Here is a 17,295-nt window from a genome sequence, read left to right as displayed (position 1 = left end):
TTGAAGGCATTTATGATTTATTTTCCAAAAAAGGCAAATCTTAATTCAGCGCCAATCAGTAATGTTACTTATAAAGGCTACACACAAATATGTTATATAGATACTCTGATATGTATCTGACATGTCCAAATAAATTACCCCTTTCTTAAACACATCCTAAGTAGGACATGATAAGATGACATTATACCGTACACGTATGGCAATATGCCACATCTGATAGGTACCTGTGAAAGCAACATCATTTGGTAACACAGTTGAACTACATAAGCATTTCTCCTGAAGCTCTAAACAGAGACTGATATTACAGCTCCCAAAAAAAAGGAGAAAAAGAAGGAAAGAAAGTCAAATAATTCCAATGACATTTCAGACCAGAGTAAATGTTGGCACTCAAACACAACAAATGTTGGTATCATGCGATATTAGTGCACATGATAGAGCTGTTTCAGGTCAATGTAATCATCACATCTCACATGTTTTTGTTCACCCCCCTGTAGTGCAACAATGAATAACAGTATTACATTTAATCAATCAGACTCACAGTTTAAAAACCGGCCAAATTATAGTGGATAATGAGCTTACAGTATGAGCACACTTAATCTAAAATAATATAAAAGTAATTCATCTATATAATGTTTTCTACTACTATTAAAACAGGGAACATAAAATCATTATGGCTGTCAAACGGTTAAAAATGTACCTAAATAACTGCATTAATCACAATTTAATCAAATGTTTTTCATTGCTTTTAAAACCAAACTACCAGCAAATTAACGAGGAATCCGCACAAAATGGGTATATTCAGGGGTGTAGTAGCGTCTGTGAAACAGGATGACATAGAATATGAATATTGCTAGCCCTGAAACATGACTGTCATGCCATGACAGACAGCTTGTGACAGACGAGCGTCATGTGAACCATGGCTAGAATGTTGCCAACAATTATATAAAGCAATTATAAGGCTGTTGCTCATATTGGCATGCAAACAAAAACTGATAGCGTCCTAAAATAAATGCCAACTGGTTTCTTGGAAGTACTGTATGGGCCAGTACTGTTTGAAAATTCACTAATGTTTGCTTCGCAATGGTCCCACACTGAAGGGAAAGTGGGACTTTTTGACTGAAGGAATGTATAGTTCTGAATGACCAACCCAGCAGAATAGAGTTCAGCCGCTGTTGATGTGATCATCATTACTTTACTGGCCGTTTTTTAATGGAACATTATCATCATCTCCTGGTATTGCGAAGTAGTGCAGCGAATGTTAGCAGCCTTTGTTGCCACTGCTATTTATTGCTTATGGGCGTGCTTTGTCTTGCATAGTTAATTCACCTCAAATGCGACGCATTGTATTTCCAAACAGCACTCGTACTGTTTTCTGGCTCTTCTGAAACTAAAGTCAAGCCAAATCGCGTTAGAGAGAGACTGAAAGAGGGAGCCGACTTATTTTTTTTCAGAACATGGTCCCATTTGTCTCCAACAAAATCATTTGTGTAGGCTCAGCGCACTTGTCATCTTCAGCAAATTAACGCTGTGACAAGACTCGAGCCGAGCAGCACTGTCTGTGAGTCAGAGTCTGGGCTGCTCCATGTGGGCAACGGTGTGTGAGTACTGAGTACACACAGCTGGTGTCACACCGCAAAAACAAATCACACTTCTAGTCCAACACTTCAAAATGACACCCACATTGACGCAATTCATGTCATTGACATTAATTGCATTAAAAAGGTTAGAATGAATCGCATGCGTTAATGCGATAATTGTGACAGCCCTGAAAAATCATAATTGGAATAAGTATAAGTGATTTTTTAAAACAAATGCTTAACCCATTAAAACCGGGAAAGCATCTGTGTCATTTTAGATTTTTTTGCGTTGGCTGTTAAAATATTGCAGACGTACAAGCTCGCAGCGCGGCACTAACATTTTTGAAACATCTTGAAAGTGTGAGAACTAACTGATTTAGAAGGCATTTGTAGAATCGACCTCAGGTCTTAACCGGTTAAGCTTTGCCACCTCATTACCGTGCAGCAGTCCGTGGCTTGTTGTAAACGAGGAAGTCGGAGATGTCGTGCCACACGTTACTGTCATGGTAAAGGTAGTTCATGGAGGATTGCAGCGAGGGTTGTAGGGTGTGTGGATAGTACTCAAACAACCACAAGACGGTGCCCCACACCAAGGTGGCAAACAGGGGGAAGGGGTCCCTCTTAGGAGAGGGTACATAGCCTTTCTCCACAGCCAGGCGAGACAGGGCAAACATGATCCTGGACAGCAAATACATGTTGATCTGGAGACGAGAGAGAGAGATGAAGGCACAAATTAAGGTCCGGTTTAGCTACGGTAGAAGCTATTCAGCCGTCGGACCTTTCCACCATTTGATTGGTTGGGGGAAATCACATGGTTATAGCCTGCAGCGGTTCAGGTTACAAATTGTCATGGTTTAGGTATGGTTAGGTTTAGGCATGAGTTTGGCGTGGTTGAATTAATTGATTTGAGTTAAGGTTAGGCACTGTTAGTAGAGTCAGTTTAAAGGTTTCATGACGTTCAGTTTTACCACACATTAAAAGTCTTTGTCATGGTCCTTCAAACGTGTATAGAAAGTTTTAACAAAAAAATCCACTCCATTGATCCATGGCAGGTGTTTCTCTCTAACATTTCTAAAGCCTTTTCAACTGCAATGAAAAAAGAAATCTTTGCCTGCGGGTGTCGCTGTTGAGGGATTTTGCCTGTCAATCATCGCCTCTGCTCCGCCCCCCCCCCCCCCCCCAAAGGAAAGGATAGGGGAGGGGAGTGGAGGGGCGAGGAGGAGGAGAGCGGGCGGGATTAATGGGCTGTGACTTCACTGCCGAAGGGCCAAGCTCAGATTACTTTTCAGCCTAATTATTCAGAAAACCCCAGACCACAGAAAATCCACTGAATGTTCAAAGTTCAGATTTTTTGGGGTATAATTGAGGTCATAAAACCCCCCAAAAAACATAAAAAAATCACACCCAGTGTGAAGTGGGCGGTGTGGTCACAGTGGTCATCACAGTGATGGAAGTTCACTTAAAGAAAAGTAATATTGTGGACCAACCATTGTACACCCCTAACTTAAAAAAAAACATAAGTGTTTTTTTTAAGTGCATAGTCCTACGATAAATGTGTTTTTTTTAAGTGCATAGTCCTATTTATAGGGCTATGCACATGTGTCATGTGTTCACTAGCCAATCACAGTCCTGAATAGTCATGAATTGGCCACCATGGTGTACAATGGTGGCCAATCACGGTGCAAGGTTAGGGGGGTACAATGGTGGCCAATCACAGCGCAGGGTTGGGGGGGTACAATAGGTGGGGGGGGGGGTACAATGGTGGCCAATCACAATGCAGCGAATGTCGATGTCCAAACCTCACATATAGGGGCGGTTTCACCGCCCAAAAAAAAAAAAAGTGAAAATGAATGTCATAGAACCTTTAATGGCTATGGGTTTGGTGAAGTTATGATTGGGCTACGGATCTGGAGCTCGGATTCAGAGTGCCAGATAGCTTAATAGCATTTATTTTACCAATGCCATCCAAATATTGAGATAGTGATGCGAATTGTTCATTTAAAAGCCTAATAGTCAGCAAAGACAAGGAATCACATTTTGAGGATGTTGTAAACGGCACATATTATTTTTGTGTCAAGGACCCCCAAATTGATATGCATTTGCCTCAGACCCCCATCTGAAAATGTTTTTGCCAGGGACCCCCAGATGAGAACATTTGTGTTTTTAAAAGTAAATCAAAAGATTTTTCAAAGAATTTCACGCACTGTGAGCTTGTAGATCTGCTATTTTTGAATAGCCAACATATAAATGGATAAAGTGATTAAAATTATTGTGATGCTGATTATTGTGATGAAATAACACATTTTGCTGGGGAACCCCTCCAAGGACCCCTGGGGGTCCCCGGACACCCCCCTTTGAGAACCACTGATTTACACAATATATTACAAAATGAATTACTTGAATCCTAAACTTGAATTTCATTCATTTCTGTCACATGATTTCACCCCCACATTAGGATTCGTAAGCGTCTGCGGTTAATGGCCTACCTGGCTGTTGATGTTGTTGTTATCTCCAAAAACTAACCATCCTCCTATGCAAGCAGCCAGGAAAGACTGAGACTGCACGCTCTTCCCCTGGACCTTCTCCTGCAAGGCTTGCAGTCCTTTATACGTGAACACAAAGTAGGCCAGGTTGCGAGAGTGCGTGTATGTGGCTTTCGCAATAGCCATCAGCTTGTCCTTCAGGCTAGGGTCAGAAGAGATAAAACATTTATTACTACCGTAACAGTTTAGATACCGTCTTGTCAAACAGGCAGAGACGTTGCAGAATACATTTCTCACCTTCCACTTCTGAATAGGAATGTCATCACAAGGGCATGTGGGGCTCTGATTTTAGCCCCATATCTGACAAAAGAAGGATACACATATCAAACTAAGTCAGTGTAAGTTTGGGACAATATTTATATGGCTGCAGCATAACAAGATCAGAGGACCCCCTCAGTCAGTGGTGGAAAGTACCTAAGTACATTTAGTCAAGTATTGTACCTAAGTACACTTTTGAGGTATGTTTTACTTCATTGGAGTATTTCCAATATTCAATACTTACTTCTACTCCACTACATTTCAGAGGCAAATATTGTACTTTTACTCCACTATAATTATTTGAAAACTTTAGTTACTTTGCAGATATAAATTACTATATTATAAAACATACATTAACCACTTCAGCCCTATTTTATACCTAGGCTATTTGAAAATAGCTGATCTACAAGCTCCTGCTATTTTCAAACATTTTAGCACTTTTACTTGAAGCCAATACTTTTGCACTTTTACTCGAGTAACATTTTGAACACAGGCCTTTTACTTGTAACAGAGTATTTTTATATTGTGGTATTGCTACTCTTACTTAAGTAAAATATCTGAGTACTTCATCTACCACTGCCCTGAGGCAACACATTTGCCTGGTTCAAACACCATAAACATACCTAAATAAGCTTAATTAGGTAGAAAGGCTATTATTACTAAATAGAAGGAACATTGCTACTGACAAATTAGCCATAACTGTACTTCCCTAAGTTAAATAGTCAGGTAATGTTATGCACTAACAGCTGAGCTACAGCATCTGCTATTAGTGCTATACATATTACACACTGAACGTGCACATGAATAACTCACACGGCTCCATTCCTGAAGCCCTTCAGAACGGCCAGGGCAGCTTTATATTTGTCCTGCTGCAGCAGGTTGTTGATAGTATAGAGAAGAGTCTGGATCAGATCTGGAGCTGCCATGTCTTTCAGCTGACCAGGGGACACTAATACATGTTACACATGTCACATCGTAAATTCACCGTGCGCGCACACGTAACGTTTTAATGGTTCCTATACATACTTCCTACAGATCAGTGGTTCTCAACCTTTTCAGGCTGCGCCTGCGACCCTCCAAAATAATCATATTTGAACTGGGGACCCCCTACCCTGACAAGCACTTGGAATTGTAGGAGTTGAGGCATTACATTTAGTTTGACTCGGTTTCACAGATACATTAAACATTGTGTAAATTGGCTATTTTATGTTGGACATTTTTTGGATTAACTGAATTTGATTTGTACTATTATTATTATAATATATATTAAAATATTCACATTATTGTTATGTATTATGATTTCATTTTTACATAATACAGTGTAAAACAGTAGTATTAGACACACATATTCTAGACTGTAATTGACTGGCATTTTCTCAGGAAATTCATCTGTGAATGGCTCTTTAGACATGGTCATGGACAAAGGTCAGAGGATAATGGACAAATGCAGAATTTGAATACTATTAAAATACTAATGTGGTCACCCCTGCTTTTCGGACTAGTATAAACAAATCAATTCCAAAATGTATAGGGAGCCAATGAAGTAGGGCCAAGACAGGATAGCCTGGTAAACCATCCCCCTTCCGTAAATCTCATTTGCGTTTGATTTCAGCAACTCCTGAAATCAAATACAAATGAGATTTCCGGAGTGGGGGGGTTACCAGGCTAAAGACAGGAGTGATGTGGCCAGTGATGATGGTGTTTGTTTTGTTGAGTCCTCTGTCTCTGAGCTTGATGACGAGGTTGGAGGGCACAAGGGTGTTGAATGCTGAACTGCAGTCAAGCAGGCATAATAGTCATGTTTCTTTTTTTCCCCCAACTATGTCTAGCTGAGCTAGAACCTGTTATTAACAGAAAAAAACATCACAGTATGTCATCTTGCTGGCTTGGTGGCTATTATTGCAATAGTCACTTGCCTTCAGGCTACCCTAACATACTGTACATACATACTCAGGCTACTTACACTCTCTCTCACACACACACACACACACACACACACACACACACACACACACACACACACACACACACACACACACACACACACACACACACACTCAGTAGTAGGCTACAGTACATACAGTACATACTCAAGCACACATGGACACAAATACTGATGCAGTCACACACACATACTGTATACATTCTCTCACTCATATGCAGTACATTGACACGTGTGTGTGTGTGTGTGTGTGTGTGTGTGTGTGTGTGTGTGTGTGTGTGTGTGTGTGTGTGTGTGTGTATCTGTATGTATGTATTTGCATGAGCGTATGCATGTATATATAAATATCTATGTATCTATGTGCAAGTAAAGTAGGCCTATTCAATTTAGGCCTGGGTGGCTTCTCATACCCCAGGGCTCTATACTAAGGCCCCTGCTGTTTTCCCTCTACACTTAAAGTATTTTTGCTGAAAGTAGCAGATCTACAAGCTGACAACGTCGCAACGTGTTGTGAGCTTGTACCGTAGATCAGGAATATTTGACTAATGTTCAACTCAGAATAGGGATGCTAAGGTTCATGTGGCTAAGTGGTTAACCATCAGCTAGTCAAAATGCTGCTGCCAGTCTCTGCAGCAGTAGGCTTCAACTTACGTTGGGACAGCAACACTTTGCAAGTTTGCCTAATTGTCTAGTTGTAATTGTTTTGCTATTATTATTAAGCACTTCAGAAGCCATTCAGAGGTGCTCTATAAATAAGGAATACTATGTGCAATTTGCATTTTTTTGTTTGTTGCAACAGCAGAATGCCCATTGACAATTTTAAACCAAACAAATGTCTGATGTGATTTCTGGGGTGTGACATTAGAAAGATTTGGTGTTTTCTTCATGAAGTGAAGATAATAAATAAATATTAATAATAATAAATGATTGTGGACACGGCAAGACTCCAGTAACCCAATGATTTATTTCCTAATCAAGTTCATTTTACATGAAGGACCCATCCTTTTCACATTACGCTAAGAAATAAATAGTATCCAACCATTAACTGCCATTTATCAAAAAAGCTTTGACAAAACAAAATACAGTGATTAAGCCATCAACATGATTTACATTGCAATCAGTTGAAATAAAAGTATTAATATATTGTCTATTTCTATACATTTAATTCCCCTATGATCTGGGAACACTGCATTGTTAAAAACAATTTCGTTAATCAACCATTTCAAAAGTCAAGGTGCCATTATTATGCATTATCTGTTAAATAGCCAACAACAGCCCCAGATTGCAATCACTGAATTAAGTTTTGTCGATGTATTCTTTTCCTCAACAGTTAACTCTTCACAAGGCAGAGCAGCAGTATAGCTTACAATGCATAAGAAATTTGTTGAACATTAATGAACAGCAGTTTGTGTACAGAATTTTGTAGTTAAGCAGTGAGATCATGAGCAGGGAGGAAATGTTCAGAGAGTCTCCTGTAAAGGAACAGCCCTCCTTAGTAAGCTGCACCTTTGTCTGGCTTCTGCCCAACAGTACATGGTACATGGCACATCCAACAAATGGTTCAAAATCAGGGGGAACCTCAATCTCTTCACAGCCAACATCCTTGTCAGCGGCTGCAGACTGTTTTATCACTAAGCTGCAAAAGGTCTCTCTCCTGACAGAACTGGAACTGGTCTGCATTCGATGACTTTTCAGAACAGGTACCGGATGGAAAAACTCCTCACACAAAAGGCCCAACAATGCAGGTCCATTGCGGTCCGGGAGGTCTACCTTCCTGACAAGAGGGACAACACCATAACCTTTGATTTAACCTTCACAGCTGTATAAGTGACTGCCCTGTACGGTCCTGTGTGGTTAATCAAATAACCAACCTGAGCAATCGCATGCAGGTTGACAGCACTAGTGCTCTTACATATGGAATTTCAACTGCTTTTGCCGATGATCATACATACAGTACATACAGATACACACACGGGGCAGACAGAGTAGGTGATTTTTGATTGGGGTCGAATCTGGTAGTCAGACTCTGAGAAATACCGGTAACTTTCACAAATGTTGAGGAAAATATCTGCCCTGCTGTGATATCCTGACACTTTGTTAGTATACAAAGATATTGAGCATCATGGTTGACACACACATGGGAATAAGTTTTCCACAAATACTGAAATAGGGCCTTTGGGTAATTTAATGCAATCTTCAAAGTGAAAGTGAATTACACTAATTCAAGCTGAATTTCATTTTCTGCACATTTTTCCCGTTCATATATTACACAGCTCGATGTTCAGAGTCATTCAACAGTTCTACTTTGACTTCTCCATTACATTATTTGTTGTGGCTATATGTTCATACTTAGCCATGATATATCTATAATTTTATATACACTATATATAGACTTTGCATAGATACACAGTAATAAGACATTATTACTATGTATTACATCAAATCAATGTTAACCATTAACTTGTTAAAGATATGCTTCAGAAGCCACAGTGACAAAATGTGTTTTGGATTTACGAGCGAAGTTAGGACTTGTGTCTTTACCACTGTCTTAGCGAGAAGAAGAACGACAAAGGTACTCATTCCGAGCAATCATTATTATCACAACAGTGTCTACATAAATACTGCCACTTTTGGTCAAGCAGAATGTGATTTCATGTGTCAGTTTCTAAAACAAATCAAAGGGCTTTTTCTTTTAAAATAATGTTTTCACAGTTATTTGCTCAACTCCGACATCAGCAGACATAATTTGGGACAATACATGAACTGCACAAACAAATTATAATGCTAAATACCCTATAAAACTAGGGCCGCTTTGAGAGCAAGTCCATGAAATGTTAATCCTCAATTTACGCCTACACATCAGAGAGCTATGGGTCATGGACTAGAATAAATATGGGCCATGTTTTAAGATAATTCACACTTTTTTGACTTAGTAAATGTATTATTTACATGATGTCATTGAACACATATAACAGGTAAGATTCATTTCAGTTGTTATTGTTGGCCTACTTATTTCTAAACATGCAGAAAAACGAATACCATTCAGTGGGAATAGCTAGGTGAGATCTAATAAGTCAAGTGACAAACGAGTCACTGTCACTGTGCCCACTTCATCAGTAAATATTTTTGCATGTTGAGAATTTTTAAGCCTGTCTCTTTTTCCTGATAGCAGAGCTGTCCATTCACAAGTGTGCATAGACCAATTTTGAAGCAGGTTTGTCAAATCATATGACTTAAACCTGTTTCACAAATAAACCACCCACTACGTGCTCGCTGTTCTGTGTTAGGGCCTTGAATCAATAAAGGGCTGAAAATGTGTGAATTCTTATCAAACAAGAAAATCATTGATTTAACAACAATTGCTATATTATGGTCACATAACTTTTTTTTCTAGAAAACTACTGCACATAAAAATATATCCTCTCTTGACATTCGCAACAATCTTGCTGCTCACATGATAATGTGCAAACCAGGTAAAAGATTTCAAAGCATTATAAAGTTAGGAAATCAAAAGGAAATTAGCTCGCATTGAAACTACCAAAATTAAATGAAGAAACTGCTACAATATTCCCAACAGCTAATCTACCCACCGGCCCATTTGTCCAAAGACGAAGGACCACATACGCAGGCCAGTTTGTTGTTTGTCAAACCTAGGAGGTACACGCACGCACTGACTGAAAAGGTATTTCACTCCATTCTCAGAGTTTTAGTTGCTTTTACGGTGTAATAATTGCAGTGTAATGTAAGTGTTTTAATATGCTCCTGAGGCTTACGGTCTCAGTGTTGTTTTACTTCAATCTTCACCATGATCCTGTATATTTAGCACATTACAATTCCTTCCATTGAGGTCAAAATGCCAACATTGCCTATAGTATTTAGCCTTAGTACTACCTTATGACTCATGAGTGTTTTGACTGTTTCTGTCTGTCATTTTGCTTGGAAACTTGCTTGGAAAAAAGAGAGCTGAAAATGTTTAGTTTTGTGACTGCCGAATTGTACCGAGTTGTTTGTGACTCAAGAATATCTGTTAAATGTTAAGCAGACAGACCAAGTACCATAAAGCTAAATGATTAACAATAAGACAGTAAGGATTTAAATGATTTAAATACAAGGAATTGGAGACTATTTGACAGTACTGCTACTGTGTACAGTGTATCTTCTGCTTCAGTGTTGCACGTGCATGTTGGCTGTGACGTTGCAATGAACTCTGTCACTGCATATACTTAATGATTTTTAAAAAGGTGCTGTAAGTGATATTTTTTGGTCTTTTGTTAAAAAGTTAAAGCTTTATATTGTCAAAGAAATCATTGCTAGCTACACTGTATTGGAATTCAGATTGGTTAAGATTATGTTTTGTTCATTGGGATTTACCCATGTAGCTTAAAGTGTTGAACTATCTGCTTTTGAAAAGTTTATCTTCAGTGTTAGGAGTCAAATTAATGGGTAATATCTACACCTGATAGACTGGTAAACACATTAGTCCATGATTGTTTCTGTGATAAAAAGAGAGCAAGTAGAAAATAAAAGGTAAAAGCTTAAAGAATCTTTTTCTCTTGAAGATTTCTTACAAGTGATGCATGTTTATCATAAGCTCTGTTAAATATGTCTGTTCTTCATCCGACAGTTGTTTAGAAAGGTTTTATGTGATTTTTCTTGAGGGCCAGTTGTATTGAGCTTCAAATTAAACCTTCAGTTGTCTGAAACCTTCCATTCAGCGCTTTGTTCAGTAACAGGGCTCTTCCCGTCTCTCCAGCTCTATAATAAACAGAAAATACATTTCAGGTGGTACACCAATATCACCCAATTAGGAGAGAGAACCCATTTATCAGCTTCAATTTGATAGGGTTCCAGTTCCAATTTTGTCAGCGTATTTCTTTCCATGGGCAGACGCCTGTTACTGAACAAACACACTATAGCAATGATTACTAACGGAATATAGAGCTATTTAACACTTTTTAACACAAAATTTAACAACAAAAAGATGCACGGTAATAAAGCATCTACGTATTGGTATAATGAAATCATAGATTGCTGTAGATTTGGGAAATGATAAAGTTGTGGAAAGAAACAAAATCACTCAACAAGCACAAATATGATTTTCTCTCCTTAAAATATAAGCTGTAGACAGTTAAGTGCATACTAGGTGAGACAAGGTGGCTCTCCCAAGGTTATTGAAGTTGCTGAGATTAAGACAGACAACCCATTAGGATTGGGTGGGGCGGGGTAGTCACACAGTTGGGAGGGTGAGAGTACAATAAAGTGTCAGTGAACTCCTGCAGTTTTGAATCGAGGAATTGATGCGGAAAGGCCAAGAATGGGTGATACATCCTACTGCGTTTGAAAACACAACAGCAATTAACCACTTTCAAACCTGGCGCCCCTGGGCTAGGGAAACGGCGGATCTACAAGCTCACAACATGTAGATCGGCTATTTTCTCCGCGTGACACAGGCGTACGACGAAGTGTAAAACAGGCTTATAGTGGTTAAAGAGCTGTGTGTCAGTCTGCCTCTCTCTCTGCATGTCTAGCCCATCAGTTTAGTAGCAGATCCATGGCGCAGAAACAGACTCTTATCCAGGTGGAACAGTAGTGTTGCCTGAGCCTTCGAAAGACGGGAAGATTCAGAAGGCTGGTGGCTGCATGCATGGACATGGCTCCTCCTCCAAGTGTGTCGCTCCTCCTCCTCTCCATCATGCACCTCCTACCATTCTGCGTTTACTCCTGGCCGAAGCCTTCTGTCTCCTCTATGGCAAACATCAGCTTCTCCTTCAACTGCTCATAGCTCTTGTAAGGAGGAAGGTCCAGGCGATTAAAGCTGGTGTAGTAGACAAACGTGACAGAAAATGGATTTCCATTTCGTTATTTTGTCTTACTTAAAATGTTATGTTTTACTTGAAATGTAAAAGGAGTGCATGATTTCAAATACCAAATCAAGGCCCAACAAGGGAGGCTCTAAAGTGGTTCTGGACCCTGAAAAATCAGAAATGTTAAATAATTTGAATAGAAAGAATAATCCACAACTTTACCATGTGTGACTTCTTGGAAGCCAGTTCTCTTTGCCCACTTTCTCAATGCAGAACTTCTGGGGTCCATTGCTCCCTGTATGAATTATAAAATAAATAAATACATATATATACACAGTACACACACACACACATACAGCATATTATTATATTACTAATAAACATATTTATAGATAAACTAGAAAGATTTAATTCCAGGAAATTGCAAGTATGGTTGGTTGGACTGACGCAAGTCGTGGGTTGTTGAATGGGTGTTCATGATATATTTTTTTATAGGACATCCCAGTCATTTTGCAAGCCAATTACATTGTCACTAACCTGACACTTGGCTTGCATTTTTATTTAGTTTCCCTCCATTATTCAGTCTGAAAGCCCTCTCAGCGCAGCCGTTTTCTGAGATGGGGGCGTGGCCAAAGTGGGACTCTTTGGCGATTGGTTCATACTGGATTATCCCGATTGGGCAAGTTCGATTTTCAACCGAGAAAACATGCCTTTCTACAGCGTCTCCAGACCCTGAATGTGAGGTTAGCGATTCAGGGGCTGGAGCCAGGCTACATTGTCACTCCCGAAATAAGGTGTAACTAATTTGGATGAGATAGGTCGAAACTGTATGTTTCTGCAACAAAAAGTTAAAATGTTCACATTTGTGGCGACCCCTATGAGTCAAAGTGAAATTGCTTTTGGTTAAGATCAATTGAGAAAACTATTCTGCAGCTTTAATATGAAAGTGTGTGTGTGTGCGTGCGTGTGTGTTTTCCAACAACATACCCATAAGGTCGGCAAAGCCACCCATAGGAAGTCGGCAGGTTCCAGTGACAAATTGCAGCAATCTCATCCTTTTCTCATTGTCCATCTCCTTGACAAACTGGGAACATTATTTCATATTAATTCTGGCTTAAAAAGCTTGAACATGTACAGAAATCAGTGTTAAAAGGGTGATAGGGAAAGTGATGCTTTGATCTTGTTAAAGCTATAGGCAACCTATAATCATTTTGTTTTTACTGCAAAAATGATTGCGTAATAAATCCTATAATTGGTTGTCAAGCAGTTCTCTGCCTTTTGTTAAAATACATAAAAAGCCTTCCCACCCCAACTGTCAGCATATTAATTGTCAAAGAATTCGTGTTATATGATGAATAAGGAAGATTTCCCAATAGGATGCCTCTCTGTGACAGGTGTGACTGGAGCAATGCATGATGCTGTACACAGTTGCTGTACACTATGTAAAGGACTCACAGTCCCACACCAAGTAAAGTAATATTAATAAATTATTACTGGCCTAATGCTACATAGACATGCTATGCATTATTATTACTAACTTGTTAAGCTGAGTATTGTGAGGGGAGGCATTTCTTTCCATTAAATTCATCTTTAACTCTTTGACTGCCAGAGTATTTTCATAAAGTACTCCCCCATTGCCAGCAATTTTTGTGTTTTTTTTATTTTTATATTTTGAAAATTTTCATGAAAATAATTGGTCAGACTGTTTTTTAAAGACGCCGCACAAATCCGCCACCAGAGAGCAGCACATGATAGCTTGATCAGCTCCTGGTGTCACTGTTACCCTTCTTGGGCGATTAGACAGGGAAAACCATGAAAACGGATGTGACGTCCTCCCAGATTGTTTTGATCGTCAGAATTACGTTGTGATACACGACGGCGATGACTGATCGTCACCCAGACCATAGATTATAGAAGAGAAACTGTCCGTTTGTCCGTCATACCGTGTGAAAAACCGTTTGTTTACCTATTTTGGACGAAATGACCGGGGGAAAATAATCAAAAACCGGAAACGGAACCCAGGACATGAAACCGGATGCAGATATGGGTGAAGTAAGTGGAACTCGAGAATAACATTGAATTTTAAGCAGCATAGCGCGATCAGAGATTAAACAATGAACGCAAATCCAACGTGTCTAACGCGTCAATGGCGTGGGTGGATTAAGTAGTTATTGACGCGTTTTCGAGTCAATGGCGTTTATAGAGTTAAAAGGGAACGGGAGACCACTTTTGTTTGCCTGGTTAAAAATATAGAAATGTAAAAATATGACAGGCTGTCCTCAGCTGACCCATTTTCTTTATTTATCAAGGACAATAAACATTAATCTGCCAAAAGGTGCCAATGTTAGCCAAATGGTTAATTTTCAACAGTAACCAAATGTCATAAAGTGATATTTAGGCGTGCCAATGTGCTCGCATTGACAGTTCTCAATGGGTGTGTTAGATTTAGGCGTGCCAATGTGCAAGCGCTGACTAGTCAACGCCATTGTCAATGCTTGCACATTAGCACGCCTAAATCTAACACACCCATTATTAAAGGAGCATTTCACCCCTGGAAGAAACTGCAATCACTCAATGTTAATAGTATTTGTAGTAGATAACAGTAGAACAATTTAAAATTTGCACCCTATGGCCAGAAAAATTATGAAATATGTGTGTTTGACTAGGATTTGACTGGAACGCTGCAATACTACAATGACCATAATGCTTTGGTGCACTGCACCTCCTTGTGGGGGAGTGGAGGCTGCCTGTGGGTGTGATCTTCAATGACAACACACAACATGTGTGCCAGTGTTCAGTGTTGCCATGTCTGCTTATTATAAGCGGCTTCTTTCTAAAATGTAGTTGATATTTGGGCTTGTATCCTTCCAAATGTTTTGATTGTTGTTTAAACCAGTAGTTCTCAAACATGTTCATGTATTTTTCCACGGACCCCCATCTGAAATTATAATTTGTGCCAAATATGTGTTGTTAAAACGATAAAAAAATACTCCACATTTTGCACTTTTTTCCCCTCAAGATTTTTTGGAAAATAGCAGATCTACAAGCTCACAATGGGTAACATCGCAACGTGTTGTGAGCTTGTAGATCAGCATTTTTCAAATATATAATATCCCATGTCTAGGTTTAAAGTGCTCTTGGCTTAGTTATCTTCTTTTGGGCTTGTTTTCATAGACCTGGTTTCTTATTTCTTTCACAATATCTGGCAACACTGGAAGTCAAAAGCGTCCATCTCATCCTTCATGTTCAAGGATTCGTTAGTGATGTCACATCACTGACAAATCCTTGGTATCTTTAGCCGTTCTACTTCCGTGTAGTAGCGACATAACTGTCGAATCCTTGATATTATGATCCTAGCCTTTCACAGTGTTTGTTTACCGTCGCGTCGCTCCATGTTGTATTTGGATTCTTTCACGCTTGCGCTTATGAAACACTACACAGGATTATTATTTCATGTCAACATTCAAGTACAACTATCAGAAGATCACTCAGGTAAAGTAATGCCTCACTCTGCAAGGGGGGTTGCCCGCTGGCCGCAGCTAATGGGAGTGGCCGAGTGGGGAAAGAAGGTTGAACAAAGTGTTACGGGGGCTGTCTTTGGAGCTGGTCTGACTGAGACGCGCCGAGACATGTAGTGCGGAAAGGAATGAGACCTAGCTCTCGTGACGTAAATAACGTCACGAAGACGCGAAGATTACGCGAAGATTACTAGATATCTAAAAACACAGATTTTACACAAAAAAAAACAGGATCTTGTTTCTTGAGTCCTAAACTTCATTAAAAGACCGAAAACTTCTTCCAGGGGTGAAATGCTCCTTTAATCCATTCAATCCGGGAACGCAACTGTGTGTCATTTTTAGATTTCTTTTGGCTGTTAAAAAATAGCAGATATACAAGCTCATAGTACGGCACCGAGTGCTGTGATATGAACTTGTAAATCTGCTATTTTTGGGGTAAGGAAAGAGTGAAAATGTGTGCAAATCTTTGAATATATATACATTTTTAACTCAAATATTTGCTTCTGGGGGTCCCTGGAACAACATAATTTGAGATGGGGGTCCGCGGACAAATACATATAATTTTGGGGGTCCATGTCATGAAACCCCAGTAGGAAAGATTTTATTTAAAAATGTTCACTTTGAAAATATAAATATTCAAAGATTTGCACACATTTTCATGATTTTTCTAAAATAGCACGGCACTCTGTGCCATGAGCTTATATATCTGCTATTTTTTTAATAGCCAAAGAAATCAAAAAATTACACAGATGCGTTCCCGGATTGAATGGGTTAATGTGATGAGCTGCAGGTATCGCTTACGTCAGTATACTAAGGTTAGCAGTAGCCGGGCATGTTTTAACTTTTTACACTTCTATAGTTCTTAACCATTAGAGGGCAGCAAACTCTCACAAATGGCCTAGAGGTTTGTTCCCCTTTAAAACCCTGTGGTTTCCCATTAGTCTATTCACCAAGGCTTGACTTTGACATTCTTTGATAAGGGACAGATTAGGGCCTTTTTATTCATCTCTGAATGAATGAAAAGTAAAAAAGTTTATTTCATCTCGACAGCATTGAAAATGAGCTATTTTCGAGAATAAATAAAGGTTTCAATCCATTTTCAGCTATTTTCAATGCCGCCTTAAAATGCTGATGTCCTCACAAGTGTGTGTGTGTGTGTGTGTGTGTGTCTGTGTGTGTGCGTTTGTGTACTAGTACCAACCTGCCAGAACCAGAGGATCTGCTTGCTGCTGCGGGCGTAATGTCTGTAGATGGCGTTTCTCTGCCAGTCAACCAGGTCTATCTCCTGCATGCCACACAGCATCACCTTATATAGAAAGAGAACATGACGTCACACCATTGAAAGTAATATCTGTTAACCTCACAAGATGGCGCCAGCTGTCCATTGAACTCATTGGACGTGGGTGTTCTTGATACGTAGGCTCGTTCTTGATAAGGGACATTAAATGTACACCCTTTGTGAGAGTGCTGACTTTTTGTTTGCCTATTCGTAGGGCTTTAACTATAGATAATTCTCTTCACGATTATTCCATCGATTACTGTATCGATTAGTTGAATAATCGAAAACGCGATTTTATTTCATTTATTTTGTCGCACAATGGTGTCGTACAAAAGAAAATAGCAGATCTACAATCTCACAGTTGTGAGCTTGTA

The 17,295-nt window shown here is 39.4% G+C and overlaps 2 protein-coding genes across 2 annotated transcripts in view; both read right to left on the bottom strand.

Moving 5' to 3' along the window:
* Nucleotides 1-5,326, bottom strand: pxmp4 (peroxisomal membrane protein 4). Its single transcript, XM_080423671.1, has 4 exons — nt 5,192-5,326; nt 4,358-4,420; nt 4,064-4,262; nt 1-2,278 (listed from the first exon to the last, which is right to left on the bottom strand). The coding sequence occupies exons 1-4, from the start codon at nt 5,302-5,304 to the stop codon at nt 2,012-2,014; spliced, it is 642 nt and encodes a 213-aa protein (XP_080279797.1). The 5' UTR covers nt 5,305-5,326; the 3' UTR covers nt 1-2,011.
* A 1,939-nt stretch (nt 5,327-7,265) lies between these two features.
* The window catches only part of itcha (itchy E3 ubiquitin protein ligase a), a 28,695-nt gene continuing 18,665 nt past the window's right edge, over nt 7,266-17,295 (bottom strand). The window contains exons 21-24 of the mRNA XM_080424543.1: nt 16,844-16,948; nt 13,112-13,208; nt 12,347-12,419; nt 7,266-12,135 (exon numbers count right to left, since the gene is read on the bottom strand). Of these exons, the coding sequence (XP_080280669.1) occupies nt 12,036-12,135; nt 12,347-12,419; nt 13,112-13,208; nt 16,844-16,948 (375 nt within the window). The 3' untranslated portion in view covers nt 7,266-12,035. The remainder of the gene's footprint in view (nt 12,136-12,346; nt 12,420-13,111; nt 13,209-16,843; nt 16,949-17,295) is intronic.

This window comes from Gymnoscopelus braueri (genome assembly GCF_963280865.1).
Source record: "Gymnoscopelus braueri genome assembly, chromosome: 3".
Lineage (NCBI taxonomy): Eukaryota > Metazoa > Chordata > Actinopteri > Myctophiformes > Myctophidae > Gymnoscopelus > Gymnoscopelus braueri.
The sequence above is the reverse complement of the archived record's forward strand: the minus strand, read 5'-3'. Positions and strand labels throughout refer to the sequence as shown.